At 37.5% G+C, this 24,755-nt stretch overlaps 1 protein-coding gene across 1 annotated transcript in view; it reads right to left on the bottom strand.

Moving 5' to 3' along the window:
- The window catches only part of SETDB2 (SET domain bifurcated histone lysine methyltransferase 2), a gene marked incomplete in the record, with an annotated part of 59,317 nt that overhangs the window by 33,155 nt on the left and 1,407 nt on the right, over window positions 1-24,755 (bottom strand). Inside the window, 4 exon segments of the mRNA XM_006140510.3 lie at window positions 5,636-5,701; window positions 7,170-7,295; window positions 15,048-15,427; window positions 24,032-24,746. Of these exon segments, the coding sequence (XP_006140572.1) occupies window positions 5,636-5,701; window positions 7,170-7,295; window positions 15,048-15,063 (208 nt within the window).

The following is a 24,755-nucleotide window of genomic DNA, read 5'->3' as shown; positions in this document are numbered from 1 at the left end:
TGAGCAACAAGTATTATCAACATAAAACTCTTTTACAATAATATCCAAATAACATCTTTAACACCAAAGATTCCACCTATAAAGAATGCTAAAATTTCCAAACTACTAAAATTTTCAAAACTGAGCCAAAAGATTAGGTATCAGTATTTCCAAAAAATCAAGAAACTAAGATAGGATAAAACAGAACACTTAGAAGAGTTCTTTAGGAGAAACTAGTTTAGTGGTAAGTTGATCTGAATTTTAATCAGCCTTTCAGGTAAACTTTAAGTATCCCTATTTTCTGCTTTCATTTTATAGAAAAATAACATAGTTCTTCAAGGCTCTGTAAAATGTCAGAAGATGGAAAGTTCACATATCTTCTGTTTTCTCATTGTTCTTTTTTAAAATATTATTTAATTTTATTTATTCATTCATTTCTTTAATTTGATCAGAGAAATATATACAGAGAGAGAGAGAAGGAAAATGATAAAGCAAGCCACCAGGCCCGGTACTCAAACCGTGGTCGGCCATGTGGGAGTGTCCAGCACCTTAACCACCACGCCACCTGCTGGCCCGTTTTCTCATTGTTCTTACAATTATCTACGTCAGGGGAGGGCTGAAGTATTGGGATATCTCTCTCTTTTGATTTGTCTTTCCATATGTTTTCATCTATGATTTTATACTTAATCTTATTTTATTTCTTGTCTCTACTCTTTCATCTTTTTATATTTCATCTATTCTTACCCTCTAACATGAATGCAAGGATTTCCAACCCTACACTGAAAAGTAAATATGTAAAATATTTTTTGCTTGGCTTAAAAACTTTTTTTAATATGCTTACTTTTTCCTACCTTAAGAAAAAAAGTGATTCTTATCTTGCTTTCAAAGACTTTACTCAGGTATATCACGTTAAACACAAGAATCACTGCAATGGGATTTTGCAGTGACAGAGGGAAAATGGGTTCAATTCCCAATACAGTATAGCATGGGCAAGTGGGATTTTTAGCCAAGAGCAGGGGGTGGAGTCTGTGGGTGGAAAATTACTCAAAGGTAACACTGGGTGTAAGCGTGATTCCGGCTACAGGATTCTTGTTGAAAGCAGGCCAGGGTGATTAGACAGTGAGGAGAGTGGATTCTTGTTAACCTGATTTAGAAGGGTTCTTGGTAAAACTGGATTTTATAAGGAAGTACACAGATGTGACATGAAAAGGTTCAGGAGCCTGACTCAAGTTTGGTTAAGCAAGGAATCTTGTTTATTGTTTGATCCTTTAGTGCAGTCTTACTAAAAATAAAACAAATATAATTTAAATAAATATTTTAAATTATAATCCAAGGCTGTTCCTTGGCTTATTAAAAAATAAATATTGCTCTTTAGTTTTCCAAGTAAGAAAGAAGGTTTAAAAGCTGAAAGTTGAAGAGCTATAATAACTGGTTAGAACTTAAATATTTTCCAAATTAAGAATTTCTATCTTGTTTCCCATCTAATCTCTTTGCATGAGCCATATAAATTTATATTAACAAATATGAGAAAAACAAATATTTAGTTAGTAATAAGATTTACTGAAAAACATGAGGTAAAAGTAATCATTAGATAAGAAGAAATAATTCCTCTCAGGAAAAGTATCCAACCCTTTGTATGGGGTTACAGCAATTATTATTTACAGTTATACATGAATGAGGAAATTAAAGGTAATTGGTGTTTTGATCACAGCCTGTGGAATTCAGGCTGGCTCCAGGATGTCTTTTTGACCTCAATTCCAAGTTCTTTGTTTCTCTCAATCTCAACATTCTTTTTATTTACTTAAATTTATTTATTTATTTACTTAAAGGTTTTTACCATAGGCCCTCAACATTTTTTAAAAAATAAATATTAACGGGGCTAGCAGGTGGTGTAGTGGTTAAGGCACTGGACTCCTACATGACCAACCAAGGCTCAAGTCCTGGACCCAGCAGCTTGAAACTCAGGCCAGGCACGTGTGCATGCATGCCCAAAATCCCAAAAAGAGAATGGAGTAGAAGGGACTGTGGTGTGACAATTCCTGCCTAAGGGGTGATTTCTTGCTTTCTTTCTCTCTGCCTCTCTCAATCAAGTGCATATGCCCATTGGCAGAAATCCCTATTAAAATAAATAAATACTAGTATCAAATTTTATTATTAGAAAGTTTTTAATGTTCATATTTGCCAATAATATCAATTACATAGATCTAACTACTTACCATAAAACAAAACTCAACTTACTTTTAGTGGAAAGTTTGTTTCAGAAATACAAGAAACATTATTTAGAATTAATTTACCCCTTCCAGCATTTAAAAGTCTCTTTCTTGCAAAACTAATATAATACCTTAAGAGTATGTTGATTCTGAAGGTGTACAGATGTGCCACAGTGGCAGAAAGATTATTTTGAGTTGAAGACATTTGAGAATCAACAAATTCAGGAAGAGGCTTTCTCTGAACTTCCCTAATCTTTCTAAAAATAGATTCTCCAAAATGAAGAACTAATTGTCATAAATCCTCTCTCCTGGGAGTTTCAACCAGGAAAGATTTACTTTTATCACAGGAGAGCAGAGGATGTACCCTGCCCAAACAGACATTATTATAATCAGATGTTCCAACTTTTCTCCTCAGGGTCCATTTATCTTTCAAAAGTCATTTGTTGCTCTGTGGGTACCCTTTCTCTCTCCTCCTTTCTAACCCATTTTGTTCTTCCACAAGTGCTCCTTTGCTCCTCACTTTCTCCTATTAAGATGAATGATAAACACTCAAATCTCACTGCTGCCTTTTGTATTCCATTCTTTTCATGCTCCTGTGCATGTAAAATCAACAAATTTGTATGCCTTTTATTTATTAATCTGCTTTTCATCAATTTAATTTAAAGTCCCTATCTTTAGCTACTGAGATAAAAGACTTTTCTTCCGCTACAATTTTAAGCATTACTGAGGGATACTCCTTATAGGAGACTGTTTCAAGCATCTACTCTTCCAAAACTATACTTTAGCTACTGAAATTGAAAATACTTTTAAATACCAAAAAGGTGTCTTTCAAATAGACAGATGATGATACACTATATTTCCAGAGATTAAAGCCTTACGGTTCAAATGAAGAAGTCCAAGCAAAAGTTATTAACATCTGTTGATAATACCTAACAGCAATAATTAAAATCTAGTAAATGTATTTCTTCAACATTTTAGCTAATTTGTGACAGACTAGGAATTACAGATTTATGGAATGGTGATTCTGATTAATAACTTTTTGATTTTTTTCTTTTTTTTTTTTTGTTTTTGTTATAGGATATGTGCACTCTCCAGAGAAGCAGAGATGGAGAAAGAAGAGAGACATCACTCACCAGAGGCACAGGGGGATGGCCACGCTGTAATGCCTTCTCCTCCATTCTCCTTTTGGGATTTTGGGCACTCATGCACATGCACTGGTCATGTTTTCCAAGTCGCTGGGTCTGGCACTTGAATTGCAGTTGGCCATGACCCTGCAATTTGTTTTCTAGATTTGGTATATGTAACATGATAAGATATATACATTTTGTCTTTCAGTTCCTGACAAAAAAATCTCTAAAACCCTTGTAATTTCTTTTTTTAAAAGAATTATTGGGACCAGCAGTTGGCATAATGGCTATGTCACTGGACTCCCATGTAGTTGTCTGTGGTTCGAGTCCCGGACCCGGTGGCTTAAACTCATGCAGGGCGCATGTGCATGCATGCACAAGATCCCTAGAGGAGAATGGAGGAGAAGGGATTGTGGAGTGGCCACAATCTGTCTCTCTGTCTTTCTGGCGAGTGGACAGGCCCTATAGCCCAGGCCTCTCAAAAAAAAAAAAAGGATTATTTTATTTAACTTTATTATTATTATTTTCCAGTTTGGTCAGAGGGACAGAGAAAGAGAGAGAGGGAAAATGAGAAAGGAAACCACCAAGTTCAGGACTTGAACCATAGTCAGCCATGTGGGAATCTAGCACCTTTAACCACCATGTTACCTGCCAGCCCCAATCCTTGTAATTTCTTAAATGACGGGGTGATAGGAGTGTCTTCTGTTACAATATTTGGGCTTAGTCCTTGGGGGTTTTGGTCAGACAGCACATGCACTCGCCAAAAGAAGTGTGAGAAAGTGCTCTCCACTGGCTGTGGTCATGCTACAATCCCTTCTCCTCCATTTCTCCATCCTTTTGGAATTTGGGGTATGTAGGCCCAGGATTTGAACTGTGCAGTTGGTCATGTGGGATCCAGCTCCCCCAGCTATCAGGTCACAGGGCTGGCCCAGTCTCTAGTTTTGGACACAAAAGCATCTAGGAAAAACCAAGTATAAATTAGAGGGTTGGGGTTAAAAGGTCCAGAGATGGTAGAGGGGGTACAAAATTGAATTAATCACAAATGGCCAATGTTATCATCAATCATGTCAATGGAATGAGACCTCCACCAAACCCCTAAATGCCAATGTCAGAGAGCTTTCAGACTGGGAATACGTCCACAAACTGGGTGGCAGCACACCCCAAAACTCCACAGAAACAGAAGCTGCTACATTCAGGGCCCCCCAGACCTCACCATATATACCTTTTCATCTGGTTGTTTATTTATTACTAATATACTTTGTAATAAATATGAATTACTGAGGCATCGGAAAAGTCATGACATGATTTTCCATGCAAGAATGTGTCACTACTTTTCCAAGGACTCAACCGTAAGTAAATTACTTCTCTAAGTTCTCTGAATCACATAGCAAACAACCGTACGGGAGGGAGGGACGGCTGTGGAAACTCCTAATTTGAAGCCAAGGTGGCTGGAAATATTAGAGGCCCAGGACTGGTGACTGGTATCTGATATAGGGGCTAAGTTTTAAAGGACTGAGTCCTTAAACTGTCTGGTCTGCACCAACTCTGGGTAGTCAGTGTCAGAACTAAATTAAATTGTAGGACATCCCACTGATGTCCACAGATAATTGGAGAAATGCTTGGTATTGAAAACCCACACGTTTGGTGTCAGAAGTCTTACAAGAAAAATAGTTTTTCTTTAGTATGTTATCTTTGAGCCTTCTAAATCAAATTTAGAGCCTAGAACACTGATGGTCTGAAATTCAACTAAAGGTGCCAGTAGGTAGCACAGTGGTTAGGTGCTTGACTCCCACATGGCCAACCACAATCTGAGTTCCAGACCTGGTGGCTTGCTTTCTCACTTTCTCTCTCTCCCTTCCTTTCCTCCTCTCTCTCTCTATTGAGTACAAGTGCCCTATAGAAAAATTAAAAAATAATAATAAAACTAAATAAATCTTTAAAAAGAAAAAAACATCTAAAACTGAAAACCCTATTCACCAACTTACCAAAATATACTTTTCTAGTAGTGTTCTTCTCATAGAAAAGTGGGTTTAGACTGATTTATAATCTTAGAATTCTATTGACCCTGATTATACAAGAAGGTTTTTTGAAGAAGACAGACATTTATTCATTCTCTCCCTAGAACACTTACTAGGTATGTATTTCCCATCTCTGGATTGATAGTACTCTCATATAATAAACTGTGATTTATAAAATTTAGCAGTGTTGATCTTATGTTATTTTAAATTATCTTCAATCAACTTGACATTTAAGACTTGCCTACTTTATGGCAAGAAAATGTCAGAGAATAGTTTGGTTTGGGATTAGATATGTACATACCCTTTATGAATGTTGAATTATTACTTATAGTTGCTTCATTCACCAAAATCATTGCTTGGATGTATTCTGTTAAGGAAAGAAAATAGAATGAAAACAATGAGCATAACTATCACTTTTATTCATGGTATAAGCTACTGAGCTAAACTTACTTTGTCTCATTTAATCCTTATAACTCCCTAGAGAATTGTACAGAGGCTATAATGACTACCTGGAATAGAGACAAAGAAACCGAGCCTCAGAGGTTCAGCCATTTATTCTAGGTTGTTTAGCTAGAAGTGGTAGAACTCAATGTAAACCTAGATATTATCTTATTCATGAAGAATTCAGAAAGAAAATGAAAATGAAAAGCAGTACTTAATGACAATTTAATGCCATAGGACTATCTATAAAGTATTAAGAATAGTCTAGGGAGGACCAACAGGTGGCATGGAGGTTAAGGTGGCTAAATTCCACATAGCCAAATGTGCAGTTTGAGTCCAGGACCCAGTGTATTGAAATCATGCCAGGCATGTATGTATGCAGGCCCGAAATCTTGAGGGAAGAATTGAGAAGAAGGGATTGTAGCATGGCCATCCCCCGTGGGGGGTGATTTCTCACTTTCCCTCTCTCTCTGACTCATACACATGCCCTATAGCAAAACTAAAAAACAAAACAAAACAAAACCCAAAAAACCTATGACCTGATGGACTGAGGAAGATTTCACATTAATCCTATATTCTACAGTCAAATAGGGTTGAAGATAAACACAAAAATAAAAACTTGGATGACTAAACCGAATGCCTATGAAGAACACAAATTCTGCTTTCAGAAGGCTAGTAAAGCAAGTTCTGTTTAAAGCAGGCAAAATGCAATTTTATACACACACTAGTCCATCTTTGAGTTCAACAAAGTATGGGAAAATGCATCTTTTATTGTATTTTTCTGTATTTCCCTAATGTAGAAAGAATGGATATTACTTTTTATGTCATGAGAGGTGGAGATATAGAGACAGAGAGACAGAGAAATATTAAGCACCTTCAGCGGGATCTCATCTCACAATCTGCACTGAGCCTTTCCAGTCAGTTAGCATCATGGGTATGCACACCTGGTGTATATGGGTCAACTGGGAAACTGAACCTATGATCTTCCATGTAGATCCAGCATCACCTGAATGGCACATAACCACTGCACCACCCAGCCAGCCCATAACTTTGGCAACATCTCATCCCCCTACATAAAAATACAAAGTGTGTGACTTTTTTTTTTTCCAAAGAAGATAAAATGATAGGATAAGTAGCCTAGTATCAAAAGAAATAAATTCAGTAGCTATCATTCACAAGTAATCATATTTACCCACTTTTACAAAATATCCATAGTATGGTAAAAGCGAATTTTCACAAAAGTAGAGACCAAATAAAGCAAATACACCTGATGAAAGATTTTTAGAAAAGAATAGAAATTATTTCACTTTTAAAATAAATTAGAAAAGAAATAATACTGTATTACCATGGGCAATATAGTATTAAACAAATTGAAAGTTTTTATGGACTCCTACCTTTATTTGTGGCAGACCCATCTTTGATCTTCTGTTTCAGTGACTGCAGTACATTTTGCACTTGTTCAAAAATGGAGTCTATTTTTCCATCATCTTCTAGCTCCATCCAGAAAGCTTTTGCATCACCTAAAGTGAATAAATAGCCTCACAGTTTAATAGAAATAGACTGAAATTTCACTAAAGCACATGTCACAGAAAAATCTACCTGTTTTTTTAAATAAAATTGAGATTCAGTTGCCTATCACTTTTCCTTGAGGAAAAGGATTTTGGTTATGTTTCCTTATAAAGAACTAAAACAAAGAATATGGTCTAACTTTCATCTAGTTCTGCTAATTTAAAAAATATATCGAAAACATTAGTGACACTATTCCTTTTTTTTAAGAGATTTTTTGCCATAGGGTGCCCATATGTTTGCTGGAGAGACAGAGACAGAAAATAAGAGATTATTCCCTGGGAGATGGCCATGCTGCAATCCCTTCTCCTCCATTCTCCTCTTGGGATTTTGGACACACACACACATGTGCCTGGCATGAGTTTGAAGCTACCACGTCTGGGACTTGAACTGCAGTTGGTCATATAGGAGTTCAGCAATGTAACCATTATGCCATCTTCTTGTCCCAGTGACATTATTTCTTGACAGCAAAACAAAAAGAATGATTGCATTTTAACGGTAGTGGGGCATGTATAAACGTTTCAGGGATATAGCCTCTATTGAGGACAGAAGTAGACAGTTTCAATGATTGTTGAAATAACAAAACATCAAAAACCTTTTAGAAAGTTTTTTACATTAAGTTTAATTAAATGAAGAAAAATAATGCCTATAGTCTACAGAAATAAACTTATATAAATAAAACAACATTTCTGATGTCCAGCAAGCTACACCTTAATTAAAATTTTCCCAGAGAAATAATCCCTTCGAGGTTGAAAACAGAAATATGAGAAAGGCAATTAAATAATCAAAAGCCAAATCTCATACTTAAACCTATTTAAAAGCAGCAAAAATATCTTAAAATATTAAGTATTATTTATTCATAAAATGTACAAATAAATGTATAAAATTATTTAAAGTTAGGCCAGCTGGTGGCATGGTGGTCTAGGTGGCTGGATCCCATATGGCCAATTGCACAGTTCCAGTCTCAGACCTAGTGCCTTGAAATATACAACACATGCATGTGCGTATATGCCCCAAATCACAAGAGAATGGAGAAGGAACTGCAGCGTAGCCAACCCCCTTGGGGATGCTTTCTCACTTTCCCCCTCTCTCTGTCTCTTTCTGGCAAGTGCACATGACCTGTAGCAAATTTTAAAAATATATTTAAAATTAACTAATAGGACCTTAAGCAAAAGAGGTACAGAATAACGATAATCTTTCAGAAAGGTCACTTGAGTAGCCACTGGAGACTTATGAGTGAAGTCAGAGAGCTTACAAAAAATAAATTTCCCTTAACAATGAAATGCAGGACCTCCAAGTTTGGCAGTGGTGGGAGAACCTTCATGAGGAAAGAGGATTAGACCTCAGAGTCCCAATTCCTGCTACCTCATAGTCCCAATGCCTGCTGGAAAAAACACCTTTCCCAAAGGAGATCTCTGACTAATTAGGGCTGCTGCTACCACAGCAGCCTCAGGAGGAGTGCCACTGTTAATATTCTGGCTTGATGTGTACTACACAAGACTAAGCCTATTTTTAATTCCCCATAGCACAGCTCAAATAAGCTTTCACAATCTGAAACAAATGCAGTATGTATGAGAGTACAAAATTGACAAGAAATGGTACTTTTAGAAGGCAGGTAGAGGTTATGACATGAAGGGCTTTGTGTGCCATGCTAAGCAACTCAAGAGGTATATGAGTATCGTGATGTGATTGGATGTTTCTTAGAAAGATCACTCAGATCGCAGTGGGAGGAGTCAAGCATGATCTCCATCTTTTTGTCTCAAGCAAACATATAAATAGTAATGTTATTCACTGAGGTAAAAAATTAAGGTAGGGGAGCAGGTAGGAAACTCAAGTAAGAAGAAAAGCTTGCTGATCAAAATGGATGCACAGGCTCCAGAGTAAGATCTACTCCAGAAATACACACAAATGTTAAGAGTCAATAGCACACTAATCCTTGCTGAAGCCACAGAGTACATGTGATTTCTTAGGGAGAAAGGGTAAGAAGAGAGTCTTCTGTTGAACATCAGTGTATGAGGAATGAATACCAAAAAAGAAATCACAGGGACCAGCAGATGGTGTAATGGTTACATCACTAGACTTCCATGTAGTTGACTGTGGTTTCAGTCCTGAATCCCGTGGCTTAAATTCAAGTCAGGCATGTATGCACACATGCCCAAGATCCTGAGAGGAGAATGGAGAAGGGATTGCGGTGTGGCCACCCCCGTGCGGGGTCATTTCTCACTTTCTGTCTCTCTGTCTTTCCAGTGAGTGCACATGCCCTACAGCAAAAACCTCTCCCCCAAAAAAAAAAAAAAAATCATAAAGATTGAGAAGGGGGGCTAGCAGGTGGCATAGTGATTAAGGCATTGGACTCCCACATGGCCTACTATGGTTTGAGTCTGGGACCCGGAGATTTGAAAATCACACAGGGTGTGAGTGTGTGTGCCTAAAATCCTAGGAGGAGAATGAAGGAGAAGGAATTGAGGAATGGCTATCCCCCCCAGGGGTGATTTCTCACTTTCCCTCTCACTGTCTCTATCTCTCTACAAAGAGCACACATGCCCTATGGCAAAAACCTTAAGAAAAGAAAAAAATAAAAGATGGAGAAGGTATAAGAGAAGCACAGAAGAGTAGTATTTCAGGAGTTAGGGGAAGAACAGAAACAGTGATTAATAATACAGACTTTGTTCAGATGTATTTGGGTTCAAATCCCAGTACTGCCACTTACTGATCTTATCTGTAAAATGGGAATAACAGCATCTATCTCATACAGTCAATGCGTAGATAAGCACATGGAAGCTGGCAAGAAATTACTATATACGATCTAACAGAAAATACAGTCTTAGGTGAAAGAAATTAACCTTTAATTGTAGCATTTTAGAGATCATTCAGCTTACTGGAGAAAATATTTTGTGAAGTAGGGTTTTCCTAGATTATCTACAATCATTAAGTTTTTCACTAACAGAAAACCAATGAAGATTGTTTTTAGACAAAACTATTGCTCAAAGCATTTAATTGATCATTGTTACCATGTTTCCTTTCATGGATATGAGTCAGTACAGCATACTAGGGATTTATTTTTATTAGAGGTAGACATCTAGATGGGGATAAAAGTTTTCATTTAATTTTATTCACTGTCATTAGTTTATTTTTTGAAATTGACCAGTGAGAGACAGAAACAGAGAGGCAATGTGAGAAAGCAAGCTGCCAGGTTTGTGATTTGAACCATGGTCAGCCATGTGGGAGTCCAGCTGCCTTAACCACCATGCCACCTGCTAGCCCCTAGGGGAGAAAAAAAAAAATTTTTTTTTTTTTTGAGAGGTTTTTGCTATAGGGTGCGTGCTTCACCAGACAGATAGAAACAGAGAGAGGAAAGCAAGAAATCACCCCCCAGAGGGGATAGCCACACCACAATCCCTTCTCCTCCAGAGATCTTGGGCATGCACGCACATGCGTCTGGTGTGAGTTTAAGCCACAGGATCCAGGACTCGAACCACAGTTGATTACATGGGAGTCCAGTGACATAGCCATCAATGCCTCCTGCTGGTCCCGGAAAAAATTTTAAAAGCATTTAAAAATCACATCTGGAGGCAGAGCAATCAAATACAACTCTGCTCTGGCCTAAGGAAAGCAGCAGTTACACTGAAAGGCAGCAACCAGGACTTTTTGCTTAGTTTTTTTTTTTTTTTTCTTCAGTGATTATCATTTAAAATTGTCTTAGAAATAACAATACATGCCATTAAATTATTCTAAAAGGTACTATCTAAAACAAAATACTTAAAGCAAAAAGAGTAAATGCCTAGTCTTTGAAATGATTAATGAAGAGAACACTAATAATGTAAGAAAAAAAGAAGAAAATACTGAAAGGGAATATCTCCTTCTTCAATAAATAAGACTAAACAATTCAAATGTATTTACTCTAGGTTTTAAATAAATAACATTGTGCCTTAAGACCTCCCAATTATCTCACACTGCCTAGGTTTAATTCTTATTAAAATGACTTGTTTTTCTTGTCTTCCCTCTTGATCATTTTTGTCTTCTTGCTATGGAAACTTTTAACCCCAGTAATATGAAGAAGAAAAGAGGAAAACAAACTTTCTGAAAAACAAAACTAAGAGATCTAATTAATTTCCACACAGAAAGAGACTAAATGATTATCATAACAAACACTTAGGTCTTTTTTTTTTTTATCATATGCATTTCAACCAAAGCACATATCACAGCAGACAGACATGTAGAAACAGGTATGAGACTCTTCTAATAAGTCAGGTATTAAAGATACTTGTAAAATGTAAAACAATGTTATTCTTTTCATTAATAGTTATGTTTTAGAAAGTAGTTTTTATATCTTTACCATGTATATATTTTTTAAATGAGTCAATTACTATTTTCAATTTTTGGGGGGAGAGGTTTTCATTATAGGGCGCGTGCGCTCGCTAGACAGACCAAGACAAAGAGACAGAAAGTGAGAAATCACTCCCCAGGGGGGATGGCCACACCACAATCCCTTCTCCTCCATTCTCCTCTCGGGATCTTGAGCACGCACACACACGTGCCCGGCGTGAGTTTAAGCCACCGGGTCCAGGACTCGAACCGCGGTCGACTACATGCGAGTCCAGCAACATAGCCATTACGCTAACTGCTAGTCCCACTATTTTCAATTTTTAATACAGTAAATATCAACAGATGTTAACAGCACAAACAAAATCTCTTTGGAATTTTAAATACTCTGAAGAGTAGGAAGTAATCCTGAGGTCACTTAGTAACACTGGAAGTGAGTGGAATCTATAAGATCAAAGGCAAAAGGAATTGCAGATTTACACTATTTAATTATCTGATAAAAGTGTTTTCTTACTGGGAAGTAGATTCACAATTCTGATAGTGCTATACATATATACTGAAATTGAACTATAAAGTAAATGGATGGTGGTGAGAATCAAGTCTCTCACTACTGAAGTGTGAGTTTACAGATAAGCAGTAAGGGGAGAATAGAATAATCCATGAGATAAAGTTCAGAGTTGGAAACATGACTAATAAATTTACATTTAGATTACTAAGTACACACATGATTACATATAGAAGTAGTTATGTATTTATATGTACATATTAGTATACATGTTTATTTCCTGGCTAAGTCAGTTGAGACCTACTACCCTGATCTTGGTTTCCTTTATTCTCCAATAAATGGAACCAGAGCTTGGGACCAACGGATAGAGTAATAGTTATGTTACTGGTCTCCCAAATAGTGGATCATGGTTCAAGTCCTGGATTCAGTAGCTTTAAACTAATACTGGGTGTGTATGTGTGTGTGTGTGTGTGTGTGAATGCCCAAAGTCCTGAGAAGGGAATGCAGTGTGGCCATCCCCTCAGGGGATGATTTCTCACTTTTTATCTGTCTCTGTCTCTCTGGCGAGAGCACGTGCCCTATAAAAAAAAACTCTCTCTCTCTCTCTCTATATATATATATATATATACATACACACACACACACACACACACACATATGAAAAAGGAACCAGAGCATATTTAAAAGATGGCTGAGTTTATTTAGGGTTGGGGTAAGAAATACACAAGATGAGCTGGGTGTATCTTCTAGTGCCAGAAAATAAGAAACACATCTACACTAATGGGGGTGTGTCAAAGGGATAAGAGCCAAATGAACTATTCTAATGGCCAAAACTGGGATAATCAGAGCAACCACCAGTCAGAAGTATGGTGGTTAAGCCAGCCACATGGCTGACCACATGGTTTGAGTCCCAGAAGTGGCAGCTTAAAAAATGCACCAGGAGTGTATGCATGTATGGCCCCAAATCCCAAAAGAAAAATAAGAGATTACAGTGTGACCATCCTCCCTAATGGGGGAGGGGGGGAGTGTTACAGGGCTGAGGGGGTGCTTTCTCACTTTGTCTCTTGTTGGTGAGTACACATATTCTCTACAAAAATTTTTTTCGGAAGTCATAAAAACTGACAAAGCCATCACAAAATTTGTCTAAGTAAATAAAGTAGTACTAGATTATAACTCAGATTATAAAATAAGCATCCGTGAGCATAATGATATAAATAAATGATTAATTAAATACACAAATGGAGAAAGGAGCCAGCTAGTGGCTTGGTAGTTACGAGGGCTTGATCTCACATAGTCTACTGCGTAATTCGAGTCCTGGACCCAGTGGCTTGAAAAACATACCAGGCACATGTGCAAGTGCTCCCAAAATCTTTAGAAGAGAATGGAGAAGGGATTTCAGCGTGGCCATCCCCTTGCAGGGGGTGCTTTTTCACTTTTCCCCTCTCTGTTAGGTGATTGCACAGGCTCTACAGCAAAAATTACCAGTCAATAAATACTATAAATAAATAAATAGGGAAGAAGAAACAAATCCCCCTTGCATTAAGTCCAAATAATTAATGTAGATAATCCACTATCAAGGAGGGGTGCATGAATCTCCAATCAATAAGTGTGGGCTGCACTTAGTGATTTATTTCCAAACAGTAACTTGGGGAAATGGTAGAAAAACATGAGTAACTTTATAGTGGACAGACCTGATAACACAGCCAGGTGATCAAGCTCAGTATTAACAGCGAGAAATCATGTTGATAGGATGTACTCTTGTTATGATGTGATGAAAACGTTACTTTATCTCTGTAATACTATTCTTCAAAACTCCTAACTTCAGTCTAATTATGAGGAAAAAAAGACAATAATTCCAATAGAGGAGCATCCCACAAAATACTTAGATACAAACCCCCACAAAATTGAAAGTAACAAAAGTCTGAGTAACTATTACAGCTAAGAGGATTGTTAAGGAGACATGGTAAGTAAAATTAATGTGGTATTCTGGATGGAAAAAAAGGGATCAGGTGAAAACTAAGGAAAACTGAATGAACTATGAACTTTAGTTAATAAAAATGTATTAATATTGGTTCCTTAATTGTAACAAATGTACCTTTCAAATGTGTTAATCATGGGTGATACTGAGAGCTAGTGACATGGAAACATTCCATAGTATCGTCTGAATTTTTCTGTAAAGATAACATTTTCGATAAAATAAAGTCTATTTTTTTTTTTTTGGAGAGATTTTCGCTATAGGGCGCGTGCACTCGCCAGACAGACAGAGAGAGACATAGAGACAGAAAGCGAGAAATCACCCCCCAGGGGGGATGGTCACGCCACAATCCCTTCTCCTCCATTCTCCCCTCGGGATCCTGGGCACGCACGCACATGCGCCCGGCGTGAGTTCTAAGCCACCGGGTCCGGGACGTGAACCGCGGTCGACTACGTGGGAGTCCAACGACATAGCCATTACGCTAACTGCTGGTTCCCAATAAAGTCTATTTTAAAAATATATATTAAAGTACTGATTTAGGATTACATGTATGCAATTAATTATAGAAACAATCAAAACTGGAGCTTGCAGGTGGCGTGGTGGTAAAGGTGCTGGACTCCCACATGAATGACTGACGGCAATTCGAGTCCTAGACCCACTGGCTTGCTTTCTCACTTTCCCTTTCTCTCTCTCTCTTTCTCTCTGATCAAATTAGAAAATAAATAATAAGTAAAATTAAGTAAAAAAAATTAAACAATAAAAGTTGATGGCTACTTCAGAATAAACCCTTAATTCTTTCTAATTTATAAGTCACTTTTAAAAAAAGTTCAAAAATTTCACAGTAAAGCATAAGTCATCTATATACTTTAAACACACAATATAACAAAGTATTTTTTAACCTACCATTTTTTTCTCCCATCTTTTGGTGCCGTTTATAAATATAAGATTTTTCAAATTTGATTTATCAAAGGACTGAATGATCTGTATCACTTTGATTGTAGAATATTAGTGGAATCCAAATGTGGTTTCTATGAAATTTGCAGTCCTCAGTTAAAATATATTATTATACCATTTTGATCTGATATTCTTTGAGACTTGAATTTTCAAATAGAAACTGTAGTTGAAGAAACTTTCAGAAATAACCATTAGTCCAACCAAAAGACAAGTCCATTAAGTCCATGCATCTTCGCCAAGTGAATAGTTAGTCATATCAGATCACTGACAATAACTTTTTAAAAATAAAAACCAACTCCATCTTTTGGTCCACAAATGCATGAAACATTCTGTAAAGAAGACAATAAAGAATGGTATGCATTGGTTAAGGACAAAATATGTAAGAAAAAAAGATATCATTATAACAACAGCTCTATAATGAATAATAATATTATGAATTATTACACATCCATACTTAACATGTATGTTAATTAACATGTTTCATAATACTAGTGCCTCATACAGATGAAGAATTAGGTTAGTGCCTCATACATATGAAGAATTCAGTAAATTTTAGCAATTATTATTATTCTTTCAATATATATAGATATTTTAAATGTCAGTGGGCATGTACACTAAACAGAGAAAGCATACCTCAAAAGTAATGCTGCGGGGACCAACAAGTGGCATGGTAGTTAATGTGCTGGACTCCCAAATGTCTGACCACAGTTCAAGTCCTGGACCTGGCAACTTGCTTTCTCACTTTCTCCTCTGTGTGTTGTGTGTGTATCGCTCTCTCTCTGTCTCTTTCTCTGGTGAGCATACATGCCCTAAAGCAAATTTAAAAATAATAATGATAAATAAAATTAAATAATTTTTTAAAAAAGTAATGCTGTGATCTTTCTTTCTCCATTTTTCCTTTCCACCAGGAATAGGTACCTAATGTGTTTTTCAAGCCACTGTAGTTGGAATTCAAACCAATTGGTCAGTCACATAGAATGTGGCCCACAGCGTACTGTTTTTAAAAAAATAATAATTAAAAACTTTTTTGAGAAATTGCCAAAGGGTATAGGCACTAGCCAGATAGAGAGAGGAAGACAATGAGAGACAGAGAGAGCACCCTTCAATGGGGCAAGGTCATGGCACAGTCCCTTTTCTTCCAACTTGTTGGGATTTCTAGAAATGTACACACATGTACCCAGCATGCTTTTCAAATTGCTAGGGCTGGGATTTGAACAGTGGTCTTCCATGTGGAATCTAGCCCTGTTAACCACTAGGCTATAGAGCTGGCCCAGCACCTAATTTTAAAATGAGATTTTGACTTTAGTGTGCGTAATCTTTCATGAACTTCCCCCTTCATTAATATATATATATATATAGTTTGTTTGTTTGTTTGTTTGTTTTGTTTTGGTTTGGTTTTTTGGAGAGGTTTTTGCTATAGGACGCACGCGCTTGACAGAAAGACAGAGACACAGAAAGCAAGAAATCACTTCCCGGGGAGGATGGTCATGCTGTAATCTCTTCTCCTCCATTCTCCTCTTGGGATCTTGGGCATGCAGGCACATGAGCCCAGTGTGAATTTAAGTCACTGGGTCTGGGACTCGTACCACGGTCGACTACATGGGAGTTCAGCGACATAGCCATTACGCTAACTGCTGGTCCCTCATTAATGTATTTTTTTATCATAAGATTAAGTGGTTATTTAATGTACTTTGGTCAATATACATTAAAGTACATTAAAGAACTTTAATAATTACATTTTAATAAATTATTAATTAGTAACGAATATAAACCTCTATACCAGACATGTAGACTTTTTATTTTTTTAAAATATTTTCTTTTACTAACAGTATAATAAATATGATGCTGTAATAAATACACTTTATACATATCTCTGAATATTTCCTTAGGATGTATATACATTTAAAATTAGAAATGGGGTCAGCAGATGGCATGGAGGTTAAGGCACTAGATCCAGTGCTGGAACCTACATGATTGACTGTGTGGTTCAAGTTCTAGAAATGGCAGCTTAAAAATCACACTGGATGCATATATATGCATACCCAAAATCCAGAGAAGAGATTGTGGGGTGGCCATTGCTCATGGAGGGTGACTTCTTATCCCTCATCCCCCAAATCTGGGGAGAGCACATGCACTATAGCAAAACTAAAACAGAAAGAAAGAAATGAGGTCAAAAGGGATTGACAATTTTCATGTTAGAAATGATTTAAAAAATATAGTTATCCTTGGGACCAGCAGGTGGCATGGTGGTTAAGGCGCTGGACACGCCCACGTGGCCGACCACAGTTCAAGTCCTGGACCTGGTGGCTTGCTTTCGCACTTTTTCTCTCTCTCACTCTGTCTCTCTCTGGTCAAATTAAAATAAACGAATGAATAAATAAAAATTAAAAAATATATATATATAGTCATCCTGAAAACGAAAAACTCTCTATGGCCCAAGTCTGTGAGGCCTCTCTGGAGAAAAGAAACAGATGGGAAACTGCAAAAATAATGGCAACCACAATTAAGAAGCAAAAGGACAAGCAAGAATCCTCTCAGAGGACATGAGTGCAAAACTGAGAGTTCTCAAACATCTGCAGAAGGCTACACCATGAAAAAGATGTAACAATCCTACCAAACAGATGGACTGACATACAAGAAGAGAATTAATAAAGCATCTTGAAAATAATTTTAAAACAAATGTTACTGTAGTTAATATCACCAGAGAGCTAAATAAAGAAACTTCATCCATAAAATAAACTATTTTGACAAATAACCAATTAGATACCTTGAGTGTAAAGATAGTTGTTGAAGAAAATTCAGTAGATGACTGAACAACAGAACAGACTCACATGAAGAACCAGTTAATAAGCTGGAAGACTGAGTTGAGTAACATACCCTAAGAACAGGGCGAAGAAACAAGTAGAGGGACAAAACAGAAAGAATGGAGATAAGGAAATAATGACCAAGACTTTCTCAGAACTGGAAAACATGTAAGCCCACTGAGTCCGTGTGGGGTAAAATTTTTAATATATACCAAAAGAGAAACTCTGATAAACTTTGGCATATCAAAGACATAGAAAATCTAAATGATCTAAAAGGAAAGTGTATCAGACTGATAACATTTTTTACCAGGGAGGGAAGATGCAAAATGTTAAAGGAAAGTAAGTATAAACCTAGAATTCTATTTCCAGCTAGGCTATCTTTTGATATGGACAGTGGAATAAAATAGACTTTCGCAGACACTCAAAGAGCCACTCAGGTACTCTTTGAAAGCAATAAGGTAGTACTCTGTGAAGAAAAATAAGCTGAGAAGAAAGTATTGTGGTATGAAAAGCAACAGTGAGCAAATCAGTAAAACACACTAATGACAGATACATATTAAAGTAGATTTTAATAACAAATGAAACTAAATGCTAGAAGATATCATCAGGAGATATCACGTCCTTTTTTGCATGGGTAGTGGAAGGGAATATTCCATAATCAGAAAAAGCAAAGAAGTATGCTAACTTCTTCTTCATAAAGAGGTATTCAATACTAACTGAATTTAGACTTTCAAGAAAGAATGTTGAAAATGTAAACATAATCTATAAAAAGAAAACTGAGCAGTGCCAGTTCCATGGCACAGTGGTAATGCGCTGCTCAAGAGAAGCGAGAGACCACATGGTGACCACAGTTTGAGTTCCAGGTCCAGCTGGCCTGAAACACTCAGGATACATGCAAGAGTACCAGAGATCCCAGAGCTGGAGGACTGGAAGAAAGGGATCATGACATGACCAGACCCTGTGGAGTGTGCTCATCTCTCCCTCCGCCTCTCTCCCATGAGCATGCACATTCTCAATCAAGAATAAAGAAAAAGTTAAAAAGAAAAAAGAAGATATAACATATACAAAGAAGCATGGTAAATAAGATGACAAGAATAAGGCCAAATACATAAACTAATAGTCACAATAAAGATGAGTGTATTAACCTCACCTAATAAAGGACAGGCTCTCAGAATGGATTACAAGGAAAATCTAGCTATTAATATTTTAAAATAAGAGAGTTACCTAATTCACACAAAATGTTACAGAAATGCTGAATGATGGCATGTGAACAGAAAAAAACATTCATATTAAATAAAAGTTTAAGATGCAATCTGGTAAGAGACAAAGAAAAAATTTTAAGAGAAAAATTCACTGTGATTTAATATTCATAAATTTCTACATATGAATAATATTTGTGGCCAAAGAACTCAGTCGTTTAGAATATGAAACAGATGGAAAGGTGAAAAAGCTTGATAAGTAGGTGACTCATGAGATGACTGAACATCAAAAAATATCTGCCCTTATAGAGTGTCATCTGTTATTCTATGTAATAGCAAATCATAAGTTTCTCGATCAGATTGTGATGTGTGATGAAAAGTGGATTTTATATGACAACCAGCAATGACCAGCGTAGTGGTCAGACCAAGAAGAAGCTCCAAAGCACTTCCCAAAGCCAAACTTGCACCAAAAAAAAAAGGGTCATGGTCACTGTTTGGAGAGGTCTGATCCACTATGGCTTTCTGAATCTGGGTAAAACCACTACACCTGAGAAGTATGATCAGCAAATCCATGAGATACACTAAAAACTGCACCACCTGCAGCCAGCATCGGTCAATAGAAAGAGCCCAATTCTCAGTGACAATGCGTGACCACATGTCATAAAACTAATGCTTCAAAAGTTGAACAAGGGGCCAGAAGGTGACATAGTGGTTAAGGTGCTGGACTCCCAAATGTCCAACCGTGGTTCAAGTCACGCACCCGGTGGCTTGAAAATCATGCCAGGTGCATAAGGAGAATGGAGAAGGGAATATGGTGTAGCCGTGTGTGGAGGGGTGTGATTTCTCCCTTTCCCTTTCACTGTCTCTCTTGGTCTCTCTCTAGAGAGTGCACATGCCATATGGCAAAAACCTGAAAAAAAAAAAAAAAAAAAGGTAAACCAACTGAGCTACAAGGTTTTGTCTCATCTACCATATTCACCTGACCTCTCGCCAACTGACTACCACTTGTTCAAGCATCTCAACAACACTGTGCAGGGAAAATGTGTCCACGACTAGCAGAAGCAGAAAGCAGAAGGTGCTTTCCAAGAGTTTGTTGAATCCCCAATCATGTATTTTTTTCTTTTACACTACGGGAACAAACAAACTTATTTCTCATTGGCAGAAATATGTTAATTGTAATGGTTCCTATTTTGATCAATAAAGATGTATTTGAGCCTAGTTAAAACTATTTAAAATTCCTAGTCTGAAATTGTAATTGGTTTTATACCAACCTAATAACAAACACGAACTAACATGATCTAATGTATAGAAAACTGCACCAAATAGAAAATACTTTTTGGAAACAAATACGAAACTTAAAAGAATTGTGTACTATGGGGACCAGCAGTTAGCGTAATGGCTATGTTGCTGGACTCCCACGTAGTCAACTGCGGTTCAGGTCCTGGACCCGATGGCTTAAACTCACGCTGGGCGCATGTGTGTGCGTACCCAAGATCCCGAGAGGAGAATGGAGAAGGGATTGCGGCGTGGCCATCCCCTCTGGGGGGTGATTTCTCGCTTTCTCTCTCTCTGTCTCTCTGTCTGTCTGGCGAGCGCACGCATCCTATAGCAAAAACCACTCCAAAAAAAAAAAAAAAATTGGTGTACTAGACCAAACGAAATTCTCAAGAAATTCCAAAGGCTATTATATAGCTCACAGTGACTGAATGCAGTAAAAACAATTTGAACAAGTTAACTCCTCCAACCCCATATTATTTCTGGAAATTTAAAAAACAAATTTCCAAATAATTTATGGTTTACAGAGAAATCAAAGTAGAAATGAAAAAATACTTAGAAATGAAGATCAGTTGAAATAGTACATACAAAAACATAAAGGATTTTGTCAAAGCAGTAAGCAAAGAAATATTTAAGATTTAAATGAATTTTATTCTTTAGAATACGAGAAAAATGAAATTATTGTCTTAAAAATATTCAATTAAAGGTCAATAACATAATAATAAATGGAAGCTATATCTAAAATTGCTGAAGAGGCTTTTAAACATTTTAAGATGTAAACAATTTCAACCAATAGATTTGAAAACTCATGTGAATTGAACAATTTCTAGGAAAATATATCAAAGAGCCTCAAGAAGTAAAAAAACTCAAGTAAAATAAGTACAAAAAGAAATTAAAACAGTAACATTATTAACAGGAATGCATTCTACACCTCCATCCATTTCACCCCTATTTACCACATCCACAAAGTTCATTAAGCTCAATTTGTACAAAATTTCCAAGGAATGAGTAATTTTTACCACACACAAACTGTTCCAGAGCAGGAAAAAAAAAAGCTACTCAACTCTTTGAGATCAGTATAACCTTGACATGCAAGGAAAAAACTCAAGGTCAATAATTTCTGGGTATGGATGAAAATACTAAAAATGGTACCCAGCAGTGGAGTAAGAGTATAACACCAAAGTTTTTACTCCTGGGATTGATACTTTGGTTTAACACAGTTTATCTATAAGGAACAGTTGAATGGAAGAAAACTATCATCTCAGATGCAGAAAAACAAAACAATTCAAAAAGTTAAACTATTTCAAAGATTAAGATGGGTGAAGAGGAGGTAGAGGAGAACCTTTTGCAAACTAGGAATAAAAAGAAAACACCTGGGACCAGCAGATGGTGTAATGGTTACGTCGCTGGACTCCCACATAGTCAACCTTGGTTCAAGCCCTGGACCTGGCGGCTTAAAACTCACGCTGGGGGGGGAAAACAGTATAGAAAGCAAACATAGATACCAGAGACAGTGTGGGAGGAGAGTGAGAGATGGCAGAAGGTAAGAGATAGGGAATCAAGGATGGGGGAATAAAAGCAAAACATACAATAAATAAGAAATGGAAAATTATCTGCTGACAATAACATGTTTGTTAATGTGCTTGATTGAGACAATATACAGTGTACTCTGGATGGAAAACATCTCATTATGTATGCTGTAATGATGTACAGTGAATGAATGCAAATAAACAAATTTAAATTAAAACAACAACAACAACAAAAAAAAACACCTCACGCTGGCATGTGCATGGGTGCCCAGAATCCCAAGAGGAGAATGAAGAAGGAACTGCAGTGTGGCCATCCCCCTGGGGGATGATTTCTCACTTTCTGTCCCTCTCTCTGTCTCTCTGGCAAGCACATGTACCCTATAGCAAAATTTTCTCTAAAAAAAAGAAGAGTTATTTTTTTAAAAATTATTTTATTTATCTTTATTTATACATTTATTTATTTATTTTTATTTGACCATAGAGGGATAGAGTTAGAGAGAGTGAGAGAAAGTGAGAAAGCAAGCCACCAGGTCTGGGACTCGAACCGAGGTCGGCCATGTGGGAGTCCAGTGCCTTTAACCACCACGGCACCTGCCAGCCGCCAAAAAGAATGTTCTTACTCTGATGAAGACTACCTTTAATCTGATGAAGACTACCTACAAAAACCTTGCAGGAAACAACATATTCAATAATGAAACATTAGAGATACGTTTATTAGTTAGGAACAGAATCAAAACAAAACATAATTTAAAATCAAGACCAATAAGAAAGACAAAGAGAAATATTTTACATTAGCATAATAATTTAGTCATACCCTGGAATACTATGCAGCAAGTAAAACAAATGGTCCATAAATAATATAATGAGCTACAAATAACAAAACATAAGACAAAAATGCAAAAACACTTTTAGCTGAAGAAAGAGCTACAGAATATAAGAAGATACTATTTTAATTTTAAAAATTACAAATGCATAGCCAGCTCTGTAGCACAGTGGTTAAACACAGTGCAGAGGAAGCTGGGTCATACATGCCAGCGATTTAGTCGTACAGGGCTTGAAAAACATACTGAGCTTTGGCACACACCCACATGATTGGGCTCATTGAGAGGAGGGTGCTTTGTTCCTCTCCTATATACACCCAGAGAATAAAAAAAAAAATTACAAATGCATATATGGACCTATACAGAATATTAAGTGTTAAGCATATGAAAGGACTTTGGATCTCGTCAGCAGAGATGAACAGGTGGGGCAGAAGAGTGGTAGGCAGAAGAGTGGTAGGAAGAATGGTAGGAACAGCAGGAGAGGAGACTCTGAATCATGCTCTGTATCTGTATGGTTTCAATTTTGTAAAGCAATGTTAAAGTGTACTTAATTGTAAAAATTAAATAAGTAACTTTCAAAAAGAACTGTCTATTTTAAAACCTTTCCTAGCACATTGGCAAATTACCTTTTAGAAAAATCCTACAACTTATTCTCCCACCTAACCATCCTCAGTAGTAGCTTTACCTTTAAAATATTCTTGCCATTTTTGCACCATTCAGAATGTGGAATTAAATAAATTTACAAAAGTTAAACATTTACTGAACAAAATTTGCAAAACACTGTAATGCATAAAGAAATTTAAATCCCTCTATCTCGTCATCCAGAAATAATCACTGTTTATATTTCAGTAGCTGGGGAATTTTAAATCTCCTGTTCATATTTTCCCCTTTATACTTTTTTCATTTTGACAGAAAAATAATTCAGTCAGTCTGCTTTGCTTCTACCTGTGGTACCCTTTGTTTCTAAAAATAGGCTCTTAAGCTACCACGATCATTTCCTCTAGGTTCCTTATGTCTGAATTATGACAACAGTGAACATTTACTGAGTTAAACGTTGTGTCAGGCACACTTCTAAATACTTTACTTTTTTACTTAATCGGTGTAATAATCTTGTAAGATAGCATCCCTGTTTTTGATGAGGAATCATTGGTTTCCACACGACTTAGAGTTAATTATACACAGTTTCTCATTTTATGCAATGGCTTACTGGGCTGTGGCTGATGACAGTTACAAGCTCTTGGGATATAAACTCCACCCTGTGACCTCATGTACATGATCAGTTACTTTGGGTTGGTGTCGTCTTACCTGTGAAAAGGGTCTGCTTCTGGATTTTATACTGCAGTCCATTTCCTGCAGCCCCTTGGACAGCCACAGGTTTCCAACTGCCTAGGAATCACCTTTTATTAAGGTGTGCACGGGAAAACAGAGACCAGAACCGGAGCTGAGAACTCTGCGAGCCTACGGTCCCTTCCGAGCCCGGGACTGTAAGTGGGTGGAAGAAGGAAGCTGTAAGGGCTGGGGTCCTGCCCCTGCTCACGCAGCCGAGGGCTCCGCCGCGTCTCCAGGTCCTCCCACGGCCTGGCGGGAGTTAACTGTCTAGGGCCACCCGATGCCGTGCCTAGGCTCCGCTGCGTTTTCCACGCCACCGGGCAGACCTGAGGGTTGCGCTCCGCCCGCTGGGTTGACGAGTAAGGGTTCTTCGTCTGGGCCGGCTCCTCTCCAGCTCCACGCGGCCGAGACCTCACGGCCCCAGGTGCCCTCTGGCCGGGAAGTACTTCATTTACTACGCCTCACCCCACCAACTGTCCCACTTTGCCTCAGCCCGGGAGGGGGAAGCATATAAGGTCGAAGTCCAGGTCCTCTAAATGCGATCACTGAACAGGAGGGCTCCGACGCCAACAGCCACCTCCACCTAGCCCGGAGCCCATTGGTCGCACTCCCACTGGGTCCACGCCTCAGAGCCTCGGAGCCGCTACACCCGACACCGCGGCGGCGCTCCCGCGCGCCGCCTTCCGATTGGCTGGCCGGG

Source organism: Tupaia chinensis, unplaced genomic scaffold (assembly GCF_000334495.1).
Source record: "Tupaia chinensis unplaced genomic scaffold, TupChi_1.0 Scaffold000037_20, whole genome shotgun sequence".
Lineage (NCBI taxonomy): Eukaryota > Metazoa > Chordata > Mammalia > Scandentia > Tupaiidae > Tupaia > Tupaia belangeri.
The sequence above is the reverse complement of the archived record's forward strand: the minus strand, read 5'-3'. Positions and strand labels throughout refer to the sequence as shown.